The sequence below is a fragment of the Hoplias malabaricus genome, chromosome X2 (assembly GCF_029633855.1).
Source record: "Hoplias malabaricus isolate fHopMal1 chromosome X2, fHopMal1.hap1, whole genome shotgun sequence".
In the NCBI taxonomy this organism is placed as follows: Eukaryota; Metazoa; Chordata; class Actinopteri; order Characiformes; family Erythrinidae; genus Hoplias; species Hoplias malabaricus.
In genome coordinates this window covers 24,445,862-24,467,539 of record NC_089819.1, presented here as the reverse complement: position 1 = coordinate 24,467,539, position 21,678 = coordinate 24,445,862, and the positions used below count along the sequence as shown (strand labels likewise).

At 45.8% G+C, this 21,678-nt stretch overlaps 1 protein-coding gene across 2 annotated transcripts in view; it reads left to right on the top strand.

The window, feature by feature from the left end:
- The window catches only part of LOC136676492 (PDZ domain-containing protein 2-like), a 124,604-nt gene that overhangs the window by 15,644 nt on the left and 87,282 nt on the right, over window positions 1-21,678 (top strand). The window contains exon 2 of one of the 2 annotated variants that reach the window (XM_066653564.1): window positions 4,548-5,413. In XM_066653564.1, the coding sequence (XP_066509661.1) occupies window positions 4,920-5,413 (494 nt within the window). In that variant the 5' untranslated portion in view covers window positions 4,548-4,919. Of the gene's footprint in view, window positions 1-4,547; window positions 5,414-18,533; window positions 18,812-21,678 lie in introns of those variants that run through there. The other variant, XM_066653565.1, reaches the window with a different exon arrangement.

Below are 21,678 nucleotides of genomic sequence, written 5' to 3'. Positions count from 1 at the left end.
CTCACTCAGTCACAGTTAGGAACAAAGAGATTGTAGGAAGTCATCGCTGCATAGGACCCTTTTTTTTTTGGCAGAGATAGAAATCTTCAAATTAAGTGGTTTTCCTCAATGGTGTCATGCAAAGCCCCCGTTGTTTTTAAAAGTGGTGGGACGACACCGCCACACGCCACGGGTGCTTAGACCTTTGTGTCTGTGCGGAGGATAATCCTGAGTAGACATGGTCCTGCAGTGTGTATGAGTGAGTAAAACCCTGCCGAAATGTCCTCTTCAGCCTTTAATCCCTGTTTATGGGCTCTATGTGGGTCACTTCAATGAAAAGAAGTAGCCAGCTTTAATCGGGAAGAGGATGAAGCGGATGTTGTAATTAGCAGGAGCTCCCCTCAGTGTCATCGCTAGTCTCTGGGTGTTTGTAAACAATTTAGACTAATGAACGACAACCATTTAGACCTAATATACACTTCAGGATGGAAGCATTTCTCAGACCTCTTCTTCTGTGGGTCCAGAGCAGATGGGAGTAGCCGTTGTGGACCTGTGGTCTCTGGTGTGTCCCTCCTCAGAGCCCTGTCAGTGTTTGCTCTTCTACTTCGCTCTTTAGGCGCGTTCTTTTACACTAATGAAGATCCCAGACCTAAGAGGGGATAAAACGAGACGTTCTGATTTTGTGCTCCTGCTGTGGGGTTTGATCCTTGTGGTATTTGGACCAAAGCATTTTACATATTACCTATTGGAAGAAGCATGTACCTTTTTAAAAAGAATTAAACATGGTTTTAAAATGACTTTAAATGTTTGTTGAATACACATCAAGTAAAAAAAAACTGTTTATTACATGGAAATGAAAGGCTCCATTGTACAGTTCTTATTTGATTGATGAATAAGGGGCATATCTGTGGAAATAGCTCTATAAAGTCCAGTGAAGACACAGAGACTGAGCTAATGTAGGCCAAGTGCACCATCAGGGCATGTCATATGAGGGAGAGAGGGGGTGGGGGTCATTGTGTTTTTAAGTGACAGGAGGGAGGGGCGGCGCTAATCCTATTAGGGCACGTTATTTTCTGAGACTCTGGGGTCCACAGACCCTCTGTCAGAGGGAAATCTACAGCACGAGACTGTGGCTACGCTCCTGAATGGAAATAGAGAGGGAAAACCAGAGTGGGTAATGTATGCTATAAAATATAAGATTAAATAATTTGAAAAGGGGCAGCGTGGTGGTGCAGCAGGTTAGTGTTGCAGTCACACAGCTCCAGGGACCTAGAGGTTGTGGGTTCAATTCCCGCTCCGGGTGACTGTCTGTGAGGAGTGTGGTGTGTTCTCCCTGTGTCTGCGTGGGTGTCCTCCGGGTGACTGTCTGTGAGGAGTGTGGTGTGTTCTCCCTGTGTCTGCGTGGGTGTCCTCCGGGTTACTGTCTGTGAGGAGTGTGGTGTGTTCTCCCTGTGTCTGCGTGGGTGTCCTCCGGGTGACTGTCTGTGAGGAGTGTGGTGTGTTCTCCCTGTGTCTGCGTGGGTGTCCTCCGGGTGACTGTCTGTGAGGAGTTGATGTGTTCTCCCTGTGTCTGCGTGGGTGTCCTCCGGGTGACTGTCTGTGAGGAGTGTGGTGTGTTCTCCCTTTGTCTGCGTGGGTTTCCTCCGGGTGCTCCGGTTTCCTCCCACGGTCCAAAAACACATGTTGGTAGGATTGGCGACTCAAGTGTCCCCTGTGAAGGACTGGCGCCCCCTCCAGGGTGTATTCCCGCCTTGCGCCCAATGATTCCAGGTAGGCTCTGGACCCACTGCAACCCTGAACTGGATAAGGGCTACAGATAATGTATGATTTGAAAAGGAGACATGTATGAGTATGTTGTACAAATGTGTAGTTAGATATGTTTCATTTCCAAATCTGACATGGAATATTACACAATTATTAATTGAAGCTTGTGAATATTGCGTTCAAACACTTTGTTGTGACAGAGCTTGTATAATACAGAAATGCATGAAATGAAGCCATCAAGAGCAGCTGTACATGAGCTTAAGATCACCAAGACCAATGCCAAATGTTGGCTACAGGGCTTTAAAGCACCCCCCCCCCTTGTCTGTGCAGATGTAGAGCTAGGTTCTTTGGAGAGAAGGAGCTTAAAGGGACACCAAGTAGGATTTTTACCTTAAAATTACAACATCACAAAATCATCGTGAAGCTCCACTGAGCTGTAATAAGGAGAAAAGAGGCTCTGTCATAGCACTGCAGAAACTGAACTATGTAACTTTTTGAGCAGGGTAGGAAACCAAACCCTTCCCTCCCCACGTCACCTTGATTTTGAGACAGTGCTGTAAAAAGCACAAAAGCAAATATATTCAAACCTAGTGTTGCTTTAATGAGGGGTGCCAGAAATAATCACAGAACAACACCTCATTAATGCTCTTGTGGCTGAATGCAATCACATCCTCACAGCAAAGTTGAATAAACTAATGTAAAGAAATGCCAGATGAGTAGAAGCTGTTATTGCAACAGAGAAACACAAACTCCTTACTACATACAACCCCTCATTCACAACGAATGTTAAATGAGAAAGTGTCCACAGACTTTTGGTCACATTTATATTGAAATAAAACACATTGTGACAAAGGCATTGTGTTTAAATTCTTTGCATCTCTTTCAGACACTCACCCTTCTGCAAGTCACCTCCATTAAAACAAACACACACACACACAGGATCAAAACATCTAGCCCCAAGCAAAGCACGTGTGTGAGCTCGCACTGTATACATAGCTTAGCATCACCACAAGGGAGTGTTATTTTGAGACAGACCTAGAGTAGCAATTTGATTGTGGTCGCAGCCAAGAGCGTATACTTAAATATGTCAGAAATGTGGTTTTTTGCGAGGCTGTCGAGGCTAAAAAAGAGCTTCAGTTGCACCATAGTAACATCTGGCCAGCGGTTTGCCCATTTATTGTCAGGTTAACATCCACAAAGTTCAGCTGAAGAAGATATTACAATAGTAGACGTGTCATAAAATAAGTAATTGCATGCTTTTGTTCGTTAATTTGGAGACCCGGAGCCTACCAACACACAAACTGAAATAAAACGACAAGCCTTTTTTCTGTAGGCTGCCTACGTTTGGATAAACCGAGTGTGTCCAATCACGGCGCTGGATTTATGTGAGAGTGCAAAGATGAGGTTAAACTTAACAAAATATCATTCATTCATTATCTGTAACCCTTATCCAGTTCAGGGTCGCGGTGGGTCCAGAGCCTACCTGGAATCATTGGGCGCAAGGTGGGAATACACCCTGGAGGGGTCGCCAGTCCTTCACAGGGCAACACAGACACACACACACACACACACACACACACACACACATTCACACACTCACACCTACGGACACTTTTGAGTCGCCAATCCACATACCACGTGTGTTTTTGGACTGTGGGAGGAAACCGGAGCACCCGGAGGAAACCCACGCAGACACAGGGAGAACACACCACGCTCCTCACAGACAGTCACCCGGAGGAAACCCCCATAGACACAGAGAGAACACGCCACACTCCTCACAGACAATCACCCAGAGGAAACCCTCACAGACACATGGAGAACACACCACGCTCCTCAAAGACAGTCACCCGGAGGAAACCCACGCAGACACAGGGAGAACACACCACACTCCTCACAGTCACCCGGAGGAAACCCACGCAGACACAGGGAGAACACACCACACTCCTCACAGACAGTCACCCGGAGGAAACCCACGCAGACACAGGGAGAACACACCACACTCCTCACAGACAGTCACCCGGAGGAAACCCCCGCAGACACAGGGAGAACACACCACACTCCTCACAGACAGTCACCCGGAGCAGGAATCGAACCCACAACCTCCTGGAGCTGTGTGACTGTGACACTAACCTGCTGCGCCACCGTGCATAAATATATATATACTTTAATAATTGATGTAAAACACAATTATTTTGTTGTTTCAGGTGAGTTACTTGTCAGTGTCTGTGTAATGTTTCTGTCTGAGAGTCACTTTTGCAGTTTCAGTGTCCTTCACTTTTTTTAGAAAGTGTGCAGTTTCAGTTGTCCTTGGGCGCTGGGATGAGTGCCCGTGTGTGTGTGTGTGTGTGTGTGTGTGTGTGTGTGTGCGCTATGCCACAGCTGGGTTAAATGCAGCTCGGCTGCAGCTCGGCTTGAGTGGAGTTCTCCATCGCTGTGCACTGACCTCTTTCAGCTACAGTACACCTTCCTCTGTCACACTGGAGAGTAGTGGTTTGTATTAGAGGAGGATATGAGGGTCAGATGTAGAGATGTGTGGGTAAAACACAGAATACAATTAAGAAACTCAATTAAAGCTACTCCTTTTGTCATTCTGTGAGTAAACCATGTCCTCTTTGAAAATCTAGATGCTTGTCTGATTACGTTGCACCTTCCTGTGGATTCTGTTACTAGGATCGGACCCGCCATTTTACCATATATTTCCCCCCAGATTAGCATCTAAACAGTCAAACTGAAGCTAAATGCCTGTCTGATTATGCCGTGTCTCTCACTGTGTTCTAACATCTGCTCCATCTTCTCTTTTGTAGGTGATTGTGGCGTCTGGAAGAGAGGATCTAAGCCTCTAACCTCTCCAGCAGTTTGCACTTTTTACGCCGCTGGAAATTGGATTTGGAGCGAGCGGAGCGGACTGGCTAATGGCACACATTCTCTGGTTACCCCTCATCGCGTAGAAAACCTTGCCCTGCCTCTTCTCCAGGGTCTTTGTTTTTCTGGATGACATCATGGCCCCATGTAGGCCAAGCGTAACATTGGAGGATGTCTATTGCAGAGGTCTGGAGTTTGAGGGGCTCTACGGCTTTCTAGCGAGTCTGGCCAAGCTGGAGGAGAGCCAGATTTTCCGTGTCTGAGTCGGCCCCACAGAACCAGGGGGAAGAAGCTTGGCCCACCATGCAGCTAGGATGCCGATCACCCAAGAGAATGCCTTGAGCCACTTGGCCTTGCTGGAGAACTGGCTTAGTGCTCGTGCTGGGGACCAGGAGGAGAAGTATGGGAAGAAAGTGTCCCTGTGCCAGGCAGCTATCCAGAAGCTGGTGGAGTACATCCAGTTGAACTTTACTGAGTGTGAGGGCCTTCCATGCAATGGAACTCTGCTAAAGGAGGATCTGGACGCTGAGGTGAGGGCCGTCGCTCTCAGCAAGGGCGAGGGAGATGGCCTGGAGTTTGGCCTCAGCTTTGGTAACATCCCCATCTTTGGGGATCCTGAGGGGAAGAAGAAGAGCCGGCGGAGGCGCAGGAAAGGGGATAAGGGGCCTGTCCTGGATGTAGGCTGTATCTGGGTGACGGAGGTGAAGAAGAAAAGCCCAGCAGCTCTCTGTGGAGATATTAAGCTCAGGGATGAGCTGCTGTCACTCAATGGGCAGCTGATGGTTGGTGTGGACGTCACTGGAGCCAGGTAAGAACACCAGAGCAGCTCTGATCTTTGACCGTTTGGCCAGAGGCGCCCTACATTACAGACGGACTGGTCAGTGCTTTGTCGATCAGTCTTTGCTGATTGTGAACTGGCAGAGTGTGAATCTGATTCAGGGAAAAGGACGAAGGCAGCATGGCTCTAATTTTTGTGGTCGAAAATCCTAAAAAATTAATCATAATATAAAACCACAAATTTTCTCATGAATCAACGTTACAGCTCCAAAATGGAGAGCGAGGGGCTAAAAATACAGGGGACATTCCTTTTTATGTAAAGAAACACACCAGTAAACACAATGGGCGATACTGAGGTCAGCAACTACATATTGAGTAAAATATCCAAGAATTTAAGTCCATAACATGGTTATTGTGACCGGTCCAGCACCAATCAGGGTTGAAATGAGTTAATAACCATCTGAAATAGACGGAGACTTTTTGGCCAGACTGACATGTTCCTTTTTAGCAGAGCTAGCCGAACCTTGCTAACAGATTTTGTCACTAGCGGACTCTCACAATAAAAACAAATATCATCCAGTTGTCGACTGTGGATTTGGGCGTATTATCATAGGGTTTAACTGATGCCATGCCTTCCCATCCCATACTCATACTCATACTCAAATTCTTTGTGCGCTCCTCCACTCCAGCTGTGTGCTGGTGCTGCTGCTGAATGTTTGAAAGATGGTGAAAAGTCCCAAATATCTCAGTTTGATTTTAAATCAAGCGTGGTTCTGTTTGTGAATGCTGGATTCAGGAGACATAAATACTGAATGCTTTACCGCCTAAACATTGCTAAATTATTTCATCTGTCTGTAAGCGCTTATCCAGTTCAGGGTCGCGGTGGGTCCAGCGCCTACCTGGAATTATTGGGCACAAGGCGGGAATACACCCTGGAGGGGGCGCCAGTCCTTCACAGGGCAACACACACACACACACATTCACTCACACACTCACACCTATGGATACTTTTGAGTCACCAATCCACCTACCAACGTGTGTTTTTGGACTGTGGGACAAAACGGGAGCACCCGGAGGAAACCCATGCAGACACAGGGAGAACACACCACACTCCTCACAGACAGTCACCCGGAGGAAACCCACGCAGACACAGGGAGAACACACCACACTCCTCACAGACAGTCTCCCGGAGGAAACCCACGCAGACACAAAGAGAACACACCACACTCCTCACAGACAGTCACCCGGAGGAAACCCACGCAGACACAGGGAGAACACACCACACCCTTCACAGACAGTCACCCGGAGGAAACCCACGCAGACACAGGGAGAACACACCACACTCCTCACAGACAGTCATCCGGAGGAAACCCACGCAGACACAGGGAGAACACACCACACTCCTCACAGACAGTCTCCCGGAGGAAACCCACGCAGACACAGAGAGAACACACCACACTCCTCACAGACAGTCACCCGGAGGAAACCCACGCAGACACAGGGAGAACACACCACACTCCTCACAGACAGTCACCCAGAGGAAACCCACGCAGACACAGAGAGAACACACCACACTCCTCACAGACAGTCTCCCGGAGGAAACCCACGCAGACACAGAGAGAACACACCACACTCCTCACAGACAGTCACCCGGAGGAAACCCACGTGGACACAGGGAGAACACACCACACCCTTCACAGACAGTCACCCGGAGGAAACCCACGCAGACACAGGGAGAACACACCACACTCCTCACAGACAGTCACCCGGAGGAAACCCACGCAGACACAGGGAGAACACACCACACTCCTCACAGACAGTCTCCAGGAGGAAACCCACGCAGACACAGAGAGAACACACCACACTCCTCACAGACAGTCACCCAGAGGAAACCCACACAGGCTCCAGAGTCCTGGGGCTGTGGGTTTGAGCCCCACCTTGTGTTAATGTCTGTGAGGACCCTCTGTGTATCTCCTTTTTCCACCGACGAAGAACCAGAACAGTTCCAGTTTGCGAACTAAAGTTTTCGGTCGAAATGTGCTTCCTGTGTCTGCAGAGGTGTCCTCTGGGTGTTCCGGTTTCCAGTCAAGCCCAACAGTCCAAACACACATGCTACTAAAGTTGCTATGCTATAGTGTCCATAGCTGTGAGTGTGTTGTGGCTCGTGATGGACTGGGTCTGTTCCTGCCCTGTGTCCAATGGTAACCAAAACCACTGGGGGGCAGAAGAAATCAAGGTCTGTACTCGGTCTTAATCAGTGTTCATTCAGTGTGAACTAAAGGTGTTATGACTAAGATTGCAGTTGCTTTTTTTCCCTACATTTTCCTCGCATAAAAGGAATCAGTGGAAATTCTTCTATTTCTATCCTTCACTGCATGCGATGGAACTGTAAAAACAGGGAAAGTGCTGTTACGCTAAGAGATTTCCACGGATCATCGGGACAAAAATGTATGTGCTTGGAGTAGAATTCTAATTCATATTTCTCATGTTGTATTTTCCTCGTCGGGCTGGTACCACTATGTCCGAACCATGGGGCTGTGAAAAGCTTAAAAACCATGGGAACTGGCACATGGATTCCTTACTGGCATTGAGGCCTCTCCGCTGTGTAAATGCTTGTCTAATTGGCTACTTTCTGGCCCGTGATAGACCCACAGAGACTATTAAATAGCCACTAACGGATCTAGCAGCCAGTGAGTATACGCTGCAGTGTCCTATCTCTCTAGATCTTGAACCAGTGCGAAGAGAGAGTTAGTGTTGCCTTTAGGAGCTCGCTTGCCTCTGAGCTGTTTTAGTCTGTAATTAGGCAGTGTCTGTTTTGCTGATTAACAATAGGAGGTTTTGCTGAGGAGGCACAGATTCTGCCCTCAGACCGGACCATCATCCGTGCAAACGGACAGACGGACGAACTGATGTGGGAAGGGAGGAGGTTCCTGGGAGTGGTGCAAGTTTTTACCAAGACTTATAGTTGTCCTCGCAGCTGTATCATTTTCTCAAGTGGAGGAAAGGCTGCTCCTGGCAAGATATCTCTGTTCCCAAACACAGCTACAGTGTTGTTTCCCTCTCAGACACGCAACGCACAAAGGCAGCAGGAAAACGGCAGGGTCACTGATAGGGAAGTGTTTCATTCTCATCCCAGCACTTCTTCCAAAAATCAAGGATATCTTCCTGCAGTACCATCCTCTTCTCTTCTGGACACGTCTAAGCTTTTCACTCGATTTTGGTACATATCCTGAGGGGATTTGATGGTAGTCAGCCATGAGAATGTTAGTGAGATAAAGTGCTGATGGTGGATGATCAGTTTAGGATCACGAACCCTACTGTAACTCACTTATAGAAGCTTTCTACAGAGTTCTGTTCTGCTACAGAGGCCAGTGCTGAGGGAATTTATAGTCCTCTAACCAACATTTGACTTTGAACGTTGAGGCCTTAGGCTCCAGAGATCCCCATTTCATTTCATCATTTTCTGTGGTGACAAAGGAACACTAGAGAACACAGCTTCAGAAATCATTGTGATGCTTCACAGACTTGTAATAGGGAGGAAACCGAGCCTCTGTCTTTGCTAGTACAGGCTCAGCACTGCAGAAACGACACCATGTTAAACCCCTGCCTGCTCCTCCCCCTTGATGTCAGGACAGTGCTGTAAAAATGGATTACAACTGTAGGGGGAGCCCCGGAGCAAAAACACCAAGTTGTACCTAGAGTTGGTTTAATATCCAGAGCAGCGGACATTAGCGACGCTGAACGGTCGAAAGCCGCCTTGCTCAGGAAACGTAACATTCCACTGTTGTGGCTGAGATAAGTCTTGGTTTAGTCTGGGGTCTCTGAGGCTAAGCTTTAATCCCAAGAGCACAGGTGGCTGAGTGTTGAAATCTTAAAGCTGATTGATGAAGCTACAGTCTTTATGATTTAAGAACACCTTAATACAAGAACTCGCTCGGCTCGGCAAAATGGGAACTCCCTGCGCCAGCAGGAAAACATCAGCTGAGTCGGATTAACCAAATGACCCACAAACAGAAAGCAGATTTATTACATTGTGTAATATTCTCACACGTTTCCACGAATAAACACAGTTCTGGGGTCTTAATTGAATGTCTGTGACCTGCTTTGATAAAAACACCACAGCTGAGTGCCTATTCCTTTAAATGATGAGCCACACGCAGTTCGCCCCGACCCTGATTGCACAGCAGTGAAGAGCAGACGCTCTGGTTTTCAGCTGTTTTTGCTCGCTTGTACTCCATGCTTGTTGTGTCTGGTTGCTTGGTTTAGCCTCATCGGTGCGCTCTCACGTAAACCCAGGTCCAGCGCTGTGATTGAACAGACTCAGTCAAGGGGGCGGGGCAATTCTAAAGCCTTTTGCACTTGACGTCAGAAGCGTAGCAGACTCTGGATTCGAGATTTATCTAATGTTTTTTCTGACTCAGGCAGCCCACACAAAACGCACTGGGCGGTCTTGTTTCACAGTGTGTGTGTTGGTGGGCTCCAGCTCTCCAAAACATGTGATTTTGTTTTTCTTACCTTTCCCCTTTTAAGGCTATTCTCTATGCATTTCTGGTAAGTACATGTATGAACACTTTGGCTGGTTTTAAATAACGTTAGGACTGTAACTTTATATGAGCTCACAGAGCTAATGCAGAAATAGCTGCTGTATTACCTTTCAGCAAATTCTTCTGTCTCAAATTAGATAAGGGCATAATGGGCGTCTAGTTTAGAGACTGAACAAAACGGACCTTTAATAAGAGGGGTAGCTGTGGACTGACGATGGGAAATGTGAGTTTTGTTTTCTTCTTCTCACAGTAGAGCTCTTGAGTTTAAACATAGAGTTGGTCTAGGACCTACTCTCTACAGCCTCTTCACAGAAGTGAATTTTTGGTCCGTTCCTTCCTTCGGTGCTCCCTCAGGCTCGGCTGAAGTGGCGCTAACACTGAGGCTGCTTGTTCCCATAGAAGGTCTGGCGCTGGTGAGCCTTGGGTTGGAGAGCTCTGTGCCAAAAGCAAGGCTGTAAACTCTTTAAAAGCGCTGGATTTGAGCTTCCAAATGCAAAAACGAAAAGAGGAGAGCAACAGCTGATGAAGACTTTATTTTTCTTCAAGTGCTTCTCATGTTAATGGTTTCTGTTACAGAGCTCTGGACCTGAAAAAAAAATCTCCTGGTTTAATGCGCCTTCTTGTAATTCTGGGCTCTCTGAAATTTTTTATTCTCCCAGTTTTACAGCCTGGCTCAGCATCTGTCTGTGGAGAGCATGGAAAAAAGCTCAGTGGCTTTGCTCCAAAAGCCCATGCAAGTGTTTTTCTGCGTGGACAGAGAGAGGGTGAAAGCTTTTTCAGAGCTGCAGTAGCGAAAAGTTACAAAACTAAAGCAGGCATTTGTTGAAACCCTTTGTGGGAGAAATCGTGGAGCTTTTCAGATCCCCCCTGAACCTTCATCATAAATGTCTATGCCCAGCTGGAGGAGGCCAGGAAGCATATTTTGAGCCTATTAATGCTCATTTAGGAGCCATTGAAGAGAATTTTCCAACAGTCCTTGGACGTAGCTTAAAATAAGCCACAAATATCTGACAGGAAACCGTTTAGAACCAAGGTAAAATGAAGTGAAGGATTACGCCACAATGGATCCTCATTTGTCGCTCACACATTTCGCTGTCAGCCGTTGTTTTCACAGACGTGTACGGTGCCAAATCAATGCGCTGGTTTAATCTCATACCATCCATTCATCCGTCTCCTCAAAACCACTGCTATCAAGGCATTACAAATGAGCTTCAGCTCTATGCCCAAGTCTCTCCTCCAGGAGTGTTACAGATCAAAGCTCAGCTATGAGTTAGCACTTGTGTTCTGTGTTTGTTTTGAGCTCTGATACTGTTCCCCTCCGCCTCCTGACTCCATGAGCCAGCTCTCGGCGGTGAGTGCCTTCGCCACTCGGGGATGAGAGCTAAGCCTGCCGCAGTTTCCCTGGCATTAGTGACGTCTGACTTTGCACTTTTCCCATGGCTTCGAGAGGTAGAAACCATAACCCCTCTGAAGTTCAGAGATGGAGATGTTCCCACAGCGGAGGTTAGGCGGATCGTTTAATTAGAGACAGCTGACAGCTCAGACAATGCGAGACACATCGCAGATGAAATGATTTGAATAATAGCTTCTAATTAACATCGCGGTTTGTTTCTTTCTGAACCATGAAAGGGTAATTACTTGTTGGAGGGGGGAAAAATACAGTCTACATGGTGAAGCTAGCAGACACCTCGGGGACACAAAAGCAAACCCACACCCTTTGCTGGAGTAACAGCTTCTTTACGCTAGATGTTGGAACATTGCTCTGAGGTACTGATGGCATTTATACACAAGAACCTTAGTGAAGTCAGGTTCTGATTAGGGGCGGGTGATGGGGCCCTAAAATGTAAATATAACATTCAGTTGAAAAAAATCTGTAAACATTTGGTTATTTTGTAAACAAAAGATTCTGATTTTGTATAAAATGAATAATGTAAGCGGCACGGTGGTGCAGCAGGTTAGTGTCGCAGTCGCACAGCTCCTGGAGGTTGTGGGTTCGAGTCCTGCTCCGGGTGACAAGTGTGGTTTGTTCTCCCTGTATCTGCGTGGGTTTCCTCCGGGTGACTGTCTGTGAGGAGTGTGGTGTGTTCTCTCTGTGTCTGTGTTGGTTTCCTCCGGGTGACTGTCTGTGAGGAGTGTGGCGTGTTCTCACTGTGTCTGTGTGGGTTTCCTCCGGGTGACTGTCTGTGAGGAGTGTGGTGTGTTCTCCCGGTGTCTGTGTGGGTTTCCTCCGGGTGACTGTCTGTGAGGAGTGTGGTGTGTTCTCCCGGTGTCTGTGTGGGTTTCCTCCGGGTGCTCCGGTTTCTTCCCATGCTCCAAAAACACACGTTGGTAGGTGGATTGATAACTGACGCCCCCTTCAGGGTGTGTTGCTTGTTGGTTCCAGACCCACTGCGACCCTGAATTGAATAAGTGGTTACAATCAATGAATGAAAAGTGCAACTGTAATAAATAAATCTGTCAAAAACTAAAGGGCAGACACTGTATTGCATGCCTATAAAGAGCAGATGTAAACAATTATACAAACAAATACCATTAAAACTTCAAAGTAAAGAAAAAAAATACAAATACAAAATAGATGCTGAGTCAGTGCAGTCTCCGCCTGCTTTAGAGCTCATTAGCTGTAGAGTTCCTCGTGGCGTTTCTGACTTTCCTCTTTCTGAAACGGATGCAAGTTCAGTTGTTTTCCTCTTTGTTGTTACAGGCCTCTTACATGTTTTACATATTACCACGGTTTGTAACTAAACCCCCTCCGCACGACTGAAGTCACCCCCCCACCTCCCCCCAGCGATGAGAAACGTTCCGCCACATTGGTACTGTTCCTAAATGACTCACTTAATGAACATATGCTGTGTTACGTATAAGTGCATGACACAGTTATTCCATAAACAAGTCTGAATATCGCTTTAAGAATTAAACTGATGCGATATGCACAGCCCTAGTCCTGATGTTGTGTGACAGAGTTCTGGGTCACAGCTCATTCCAAAGGCCCTGGAACTAGAGCCACCATCCACCAGAGAACACTGTTCCACAGCCCAGGGCCAGGGGTCTGGGGAGTGTCTACAAAATATTTAAGAGTGAACTCCATCTATTTTGCTAACAAAAGAATGTAAATGAATAATAATAATGAAACTACAACACTTCTAATGTCTGTAGCACCTTTCACAGACGTAAGGCTGCTTTCTGTTGAGGAGTAAAAGAACAACCCGAAAGTCCAGGACATGGAGAAAGAAGAACTGTGGACAGTGAAGAGGGGGGTTTTAAGGTTGAACATTAAAGGGAAGAGGGTAAAAGTGTCACAAAGGCATTGAAAGCAAGAGCTTTAAAGTTTAGGAGCAGAACCGGGCCACCTGCCGCCCACTGATGAGGGTCTGGAGCGTGGGACTGAAACCAGTCCAGAGCCAGAAGATCTGAGAGGGGGACAGTGAAGATGAAGGAGCTCAGTGAGGAATGCAGGGACCACCAATAAAGGTCTTTGAAAGTTAGTGGGAGATGTTTCATTTCCACCCACTCTTCAGGTCTCCTTTAGAACCCCAGAGCTACCAGCTGAGAGAGCGGAGACCATCACAGTCTCCTCTGAAGTGTGAACCCGGTTTGAAACATTGTGAACTGTTTATTAAGGCTGTTTAATGAGGGCTTGCTGTATTCATACATTCATTCATTCATTCATCTTCTGTAAACACTTCATTCTGAAGCAAGGAAATTTAACACACTCACCCAGTTACACACACACACACACACACACACACACACACACACCCCTGTGGATAATTTTACACACTCACCCAGTTACACACACACACACACACACCTGTGGACAATTTTACACACTCACCCAGTTACACACACACACACACCTGTGGACAATTTTACACACTCACCCAGTTACACTTACACACACACACACACCTGTGGATAATTTTACACACTCACCCAGTTACACACACACACACACACACACACACACACACCTGTGGACAGTTTCTCTCATATACACACACACACACACACCTGTAGACAGTTTCTCACACACACACACACACACACACACACACCTGTAGACAGTTTCACACACTCACCCATTCATTCACCCATTCACAGCTGTAGGAGAACACACCAAACTCATGACCCGGGGTGAGGATAAAACCTAGGACCCAGAGACTCTGGAGCTCTGTGTGTGTGTGTGTGTCTCTGTGTGTGTGGGTGTGTGACTCTACCTGTTGTGTCAGTGTCGTCTGCTACAGTAACAAAACTGGGGCAAAAACACAGTGTGGATGTGTAATATTGTGAAAACCATGAAATGTGGTTGTGGTTAGTTTCTGTACTCGGTGTAAAGGCTCATCTTCTGTTGTAGTGAGGAACACCCTGAAGCCGTGAAGCAGGCCTGTGGCGCATGGATCACTAAAGGGTGCAGTGCAGGGACACTGAAGAAACAGAGCCAGAAACCTTTATCCTACCTGAAGAAAGCCCCTCCCGCTTTACAGTTACAGTGCACAGCCGGGCAATAAGCAGGAAACCCCCTCAAAGCCCACTGGGCACAGATGGGATGGTGGATTAAGGCAGGGCAAATCCGGATATCCCCGTCTTACTGTCTGGAGGCCAAACACCCCATATTACATTCCCTCGTCTGCTCGTGTGGCGACGGCAAACAAAGGTCACTTCTGAAGAACGTGTAGATGTTTATTTTAGTTTTATATTCATTTTTTGTTTTATTTTACACCCAGATCCAGGGCTAACAGCTACTTTTCACCACATGGGCCATTATATTATCATGTGTGTGTGGGCCCTGTGGTGGAAAAAGTAGCTGTAAGACATTTCTGTGTAAAATAAAACAATTTAAACTTTATTTTTAATGCAGAAATAATAATTAATTCATTCATTTATTCACTATCTGTAACCCTTATCCAGTTCAGGGTCGCGGTGCATCCAGAGCCTACCTGGAATCATTGGGCGCAAGGCAGGAATACACCCTGGAGGGGGCGCCAGTCCTTCTCAGGGCAACACAGACACACTCACACATTAACTCACACACTCACACCTACGGACACTTTTGAGTCGTCAATCCACCTACCAACGTGTGTTTTTGGACTGTGGGAGGAAACCGGAGCAACCGGAGGAAACCCACGCAAACACAGGGAGAACACACCACACTCCTCACAGACAGTCACCCGGAAGAAACCCACGCCGACACAGGGAGAACACACCACACTCCTCACAGACAGTCACCTGGAGGAAACCCACGCCGACACAGGGAGAACACACCACACTCCTCACAGACAGTCACCCGGAAGAAACCCACGCCGACACAGAGAGAACACACCACGCTCCTCACAGACAGTCACCCGGAGGAAACCCACGCAGACACAGGGAGAACACACCACACTCCTCACAGACAGTCACCCGGAGGAAACCCACGCGGACACAGAGAGAACACACCACACTCCTCACAGACAGTCACCCGGAGGAAACCCACGCAGACACAGGGAGAACATACCACACTCCTCACAGACAGTCACCTGGAGGAAGCCCACGCAGACACAGAGAGAACACACCACACTCCTCACAGACAGTCACCCGGAGGAAACCCATGCAGACACAGGGAGAACACACCACACTCCTCACAGAGAAATAATAATAATATTCAAATTTTTGAGATAATGACTTCTGGATTTTCATTGTCTCTAAGCCGTAATCATCATCATTCAAAGAAACAAAGGCTTGAAGTAGGTCACTCTGTAATTAATGTGTATAATGAGTTTCTCTTTTTGAAGTAAATTACTGAAATACATTCACTTTTTGATTATATTCTGATTTATTGAGATGCATCTGTGTATTCACCAACATTAATTCAATCTACAGCGGAGCGCCCCTCAGGTTTGGCCCAAAGACCAGATGGTGATCCCAGGGCTCAGAAGAGGCCCTGTCTTTAAATGTGGTATTTGTCATATCCCAAAATGTAACTTTATTTAATTAAATGAATTAAAAAAGTCACACACTTCTTATATCACTTAGAGCCAGTCGGGTCCAAAACAGAGAGGCTAGTGTGTTTGATCACTTCTGTGTTTTTCAGGTCCTGTTTCTAGCCTCTGGCACAGGAGTGAGCTGTTTATTTCATCAGAATTAGAGCTAAAGTCACAGGAGAGAGGCTCACTTTAGACATTTTAGAGAGAGAGAGAGAGAGACGCTGAGACTGAGAGGGAGAGAGAGACTCTGAGACAGAGAGAGAGAGAGAGAGACTGAGACAGAGAGAGAGAGACTCTGAGACAGAGAGAGAGAGACTCTGAGACAGAGAGAGAGAGACTCTGAGAGAGAGAGACTCTGAGAGAGAGAGACTCTGAGAGAGAGAGAGAGAGACTCTGAGACAGAGAGAGAGAGAGACTCTGAGACAGAGAGAGAGAGAGACTCTGAGACTGAGAAAGACAGACAGACACAGTGAGAGTGAGAGAGGGAGGGAGAGAGAGATCCTGCATGTGAAGAAGTACAGACCAGTGTAAACACACTGTGAAAAAATGACTAATCACTTGCTGTCACTGATAATTTATGTCCAGTAGGTGGCAGCAAAGCAGAAGCACTTTCATAAACATAATGCAACACTGAGAGGCAAAGCTTATGTATAAACCATGAAGCTTTTCTTTCAGTACACAGTATAAATAATAATAATAATAATTTGAAGAGTAAAGCCAGTTGAAAATCGTTGTTGTCGATAGGTGCAACTGTTTGCAAACTGTTGAACAAGTGTGTGTGTGTGTGTTGTCCTCACCTCACGTTCAGTACAGTATTGAAGACTGCAGCTTTGGCATTTTGAAAATGATAAACTGCGATATCAATGAATAAAGCAATCAGAGATGTATTTTAGCTCTGTGGCTGTACAGTGTATTTCTGTACTCTGCGTGTTCATAATCTGGGGTTGGGTTGTGAATGATGTTAGTGTCTTCGGGACAGTTCCCTCCACGACACTCCAGTTATGTAAAGAATGTGACGGCCGCCAGAGACCGGATGTCCTCCGAAATGAAACGAGACTTTGGCAGGAGACAGACAGCCTGTGGAAACTCAGGTGCTGCTCATGGAAGTTCTATCAGCGGAGAGTTGTGACGTTTGTGATGCTTTTTTTTTGTGTAATTTATTCGTGCTGGTGGGGACACTTCCCCCTCGAGCTCTAAAATATACTTAAGGATATTTCCTTCTGTGGAAACGGAGGTTGTTTATTGCAGGGGGAACACGGAGTGGTGAAGCAAACCTGGGTCCCCTGAATGATGTAAAAACATTATAATCTTTCACCTAGACCTGAATCCCAACATGTTTTTCAGCAGTGCAGCTGCATACACAACTTAAGGAAGCATCTCTCAACAAACCTGAATCAGCCCTGCATTGTGTTTTCCCTTTCAGTGACAAACAGAACGTGTTTGTGGTGAACAGTCTGCACAGGATATGGAAACTCTGGACTAGGAAGAACTTGGAAATATACTGAATGTTCAAAAGTTGGGCTACTATCATCAGAAGAGTGGCCTGAATAAGCCGTGAAACCCTTCATCCTGGAACACACCACTCTAATGCTGCAATACAAGCATTTCATAGGTAGATGGCAACACAGGAAGGTCTTTGAGATCTTTGGAATACAGGCACTCTGCCCTGAATTCTTCAGTCATCGTTGTGATTTTTCCAATAATCTCTTTAAAAGTTTTTGTTGTGAACTCACTGCTGCTGGTCACACGCCTGGTTTCATGGGACGTTCGAATTCTTTCTGCTCTGAGAAGGTTGAACGTCATCTTGGTTGTGTGTTAATGTTTATCTCCAAATGACCACTTTTACAAAAGAAGGGGAAAAGAATATTGAAAACATCATTTATTTTTAGCAAATATGCTTTGGTATTTTTTTATTTAATTTGGAAAACAATGTAAAGAGCAGCTGGTGTTTTCAATGAGGGCGGAAAATGTAAAACAGGCAAAAATGGAGATTTTCTTCTGAATGCTTGGGCAATAAAGAGATTATTATCCTCTGTTAACCGTTGTTTTCTAAGCTGGGTCTGTAGCCCATCTGCACAGTTTTGTATTTCAATTTCCTGCAGGCACAGCTAGCAATCTTTTTTATATATTTCTTTTTAATCATCTGCTTATGGTTGGACTCAACTAAATGAAACAAACAAGGCAGAACAGGTGGATTCAGCGATGGCCAACTGTGGCACCATCAATCCAGTGCTCAACAGCCCAGTGTTTGGGGCTTTATAGACCTCTAGCGAGCGCTTTGCATTGGGTATGATGACCTGCTCATGAGTGGGTGTAGCATAGGATCCCGTTTGGTTTCATGTTTTTATATAGTAAACGCTGCTTTTGTATGTCACTGTCATCAGTGACTGTATTCATTTATGTATAAGGGGTATCGCCAAAATAAATGGAAATAGCATTTGCCGTATTTTAACCACTGAGAGCAGATGATTATATGGATCCTCAGCGTTGGTGAAAAAAGGGGTTGAGAAATGACTCAGCCCACTGCTGGAGGAAAGGGGAGGGACGAGGAGCAACATAATCTGGGCTCTGTAGTTCAGATAAGCCCGCTCTTGTTGAGCAAAACCTTAACTTGAAGCAGAAGATGCTGGCGAGGACTGTGAAGTGAAGGGATTTTGCGTTTCTCTCCATTACAGCGGTTTTTTAGCGGAATATATCGAGCTGTGTGGCCAAGGAGAGTGAGGAGAAGGGCCGGCAGCTTTCACAAACTGTGGAAAGAAGAAATATCTTGAGTTTCTAAAAGTGTGAAGCCGTGTGTAAAGGAGCGCGCCAAAAGTCGTTAAAAATCCGTTGGGAAAGTGACGGTTGGCGGTTTAAGCCGCGCGCGCCTCACGGAGCCAAACGGGTGAAGATGACGCTGAGGTGAATTCAACAAAACAACTCGAGGTAGAATCCCAGTTTTTATCAGTTATGTGCTCTAAAGATCAGTTTTAAAAGGCTCTTTCATTTTCCTTTCCTTTTTTTGTGTGTGTGAAAAATCTTGAAATGAGTCATAACTTTATCTTTATATCTCTGTTTAGTCTCACAGAAAGTAGTGGTTAACGGTGGCTTTTATTGTGTCTGGCACACTATAATATTCTTCATCCACTGTCCATTTTATCACGATTTGTGCGCACTCTAATTCTACAATTACAGACTGTACTCTGTCTGTTGCTCTGCATACTTAGCCCACTTTTACCCTGTTCTTAGTCAGGGAGCTGGTATGATTTGGACAGGTACTAGTGGATCAGAAACAACAGGGCTACTGGAGTTTTTATACCTTATGTCCACTCACTGTTTACTCTGTTAAACACACCTGCTTGGTTGGTCCACCTTGTAGATATAAAGTCAGAGACGGTAGCTCATCTGTTGCTGCACAGTTTATGTTGGTTGTCCTTCATCCGTGGACACAGGACTCTGTCGGCTGGACATTTTTGGTTTGTGGACTACAGTCCAGCAGTGACAGAGGGATTTAAAAACAAACACTAACACCCCACCACTGTGTCAGTTTTACTACAGTGTCAGGAACAACACTTCACCCAAATAAAACCTTCTTCTGTTGGGGTCCTGCTCACTGGTAACGTTTATTGCTACTTATTGTTAATTATGTTTTTTTTTCTCAACCAGCAAGGGTTCTAAATTAAGGCAAGATGTAAAAGCTAATAACGTGATCCTTTTTTTCCTCTAAGGCTTGATGAAGGAATGCCAAATTAAGGAAGGCTTTCATAAACTCCTAGCCATGCGTTTCACAGACATATTTAGGCACTTTATAGTCAAACATGCTGTTTGTCAGTGGTTCTTAGGCTGACGATATCCACAGTGTGAATGAAGACTCTTATGGTGCAGTGTGATGTTTTCTGCCTGTACTGGAATTTGATCCGTATCCAATTGAGTTTGCACCTATGGACGGTTACTACCCAGTAAACATGTAGCCGTTGATTCAACGTTGAAATAACGTAATGACTGCCGTCTAATCAGCGTTCTCTTAAGGTTGAAAATGAAAGTTGAAAAGACGTCCAAACACAGACATTGAAAAGACGACTATTAGACGTATTTTGGACGTCCACTGACGTTGTTAATTGGTCCCGAAATAAATTACTTGTATAAAACGCATTTTGGACGTCCACTGACGTTATCGATTGGTCACCACTTAACTAACTTATTAAGATGGAATTTGGACGTCCATTGACGTTTAAAATATGTCCTTGACGGACAGACTACTTTTAGACCTATTTTGAACATCCAGGGACATTCTTTGTTTACTGGGTACCACACTGGATTTTGCAGTTGTTTGGTTCATGATTCCTCTGCCTTTAGATCACAATGAAGTTGCCTTCACTGACACAACATTGTCAGTTTAGATTCAGTTACTGCCAAAAGTAGCCATAAGTAAACTAATGATATAAAAGCTTAACTCTTAATATTGAGAAATGGCTTCTGTTATGGATCTTAATCGTCGTGTAGCTACTTAGGCCAGAGCTTTGTTCGTGGACTTGCATAGGCAATGTGCTGGAAAGTGCCACACTTGTTTTAGAAATGGACATCAGGCTCACTCAAAGGCACAACCTGTTGCTTTCTTTGCTATGAAATGTAGGTCAATCCTCTGTAATAGTCTTGGCCACAGACTGAATCCTCCACGTGTTTCGAGTGAGGGTTTTTTTTAATCATGGGTAATGGTATGTCATTGATGCAGTTAATGTTGAGGATAATTATAATGAGAAAAAAACATATTCCCATTAATTTGCAGTCTTTCTAGGAGTAAATCTGTTCCTTGGTGCCTCACTGTAAATATGACATTGACACCTTAATCAAGAACGATTTTTCACGCTTGAATCAGAATAACTCCGAGCCGTGCTGGGAATATTGGAAGAGCAACACGCTGTGCTGGGAAGTATTCTGTTTCTGTGGGTAAGTGCTGAAGATAAATCTACTTATCTCTGAGTCACGTAAGCTCCCGTGGAGCCGCAGACAAAGAGGGATATCAGCGTCTTGCCTGTGCTTGCACTGAATGCTGACAATCTCATGTCACAGGCTTAAATTTGTGAATGAATTTAAACCGATTTCTCTGTTTCTAAGAGTTCCTAAGAGAGGTCTTGACAAAGTTGTTGATAACTTTGCGATTGGCTGTTCAACTGGCAGGCACATGATTCCGTATGCTAATCCAGGTGTCTTGGTTTCCGTTTGGCATATTAACCATGTTTACGTAACTGATTTAGAGGGTTGCTTTCACAAATATTAAGAATTTTATTTGTGCTAAGCAATCGATTATGAAACTAGTTGGCAATACATTTCTTTACTGAGTAGTTCATTCATTCATTCATTGTCTGTAACTCTTATCCAGTTCAGGGTCGCGGTGGGTCCAGAGCCTACCTGGAATCATTGGGCGCAAGGCAGGGAAAACACCCTGGAGGGGGCGTCAGTCCTTCACAGGGCAACACAGACACACACACACTCACACACACATTCACACCTACGGACACTTTTGAATCGCCAATCCACCTACCAACGTGTGTTTTTGGACTATGGTAGGAAACCGGAGCACCCGGAGGAAACCCACGCAGACACAGGGAGAACACACCACACTCCTCACAGACAGTCACCCGGAGGAAACCCACGCAGACACAAGGAGAACACACCACACTCCTCACAGACAGTCACCCGGAGGAAACCCACACAGACACAGGGAGAACACACCACACTCCTCACAGACAGTCACCCGGAGGAAACCCACGCAGACACAGGGAGAACACACCACACTCCTCACAGACAGTCGC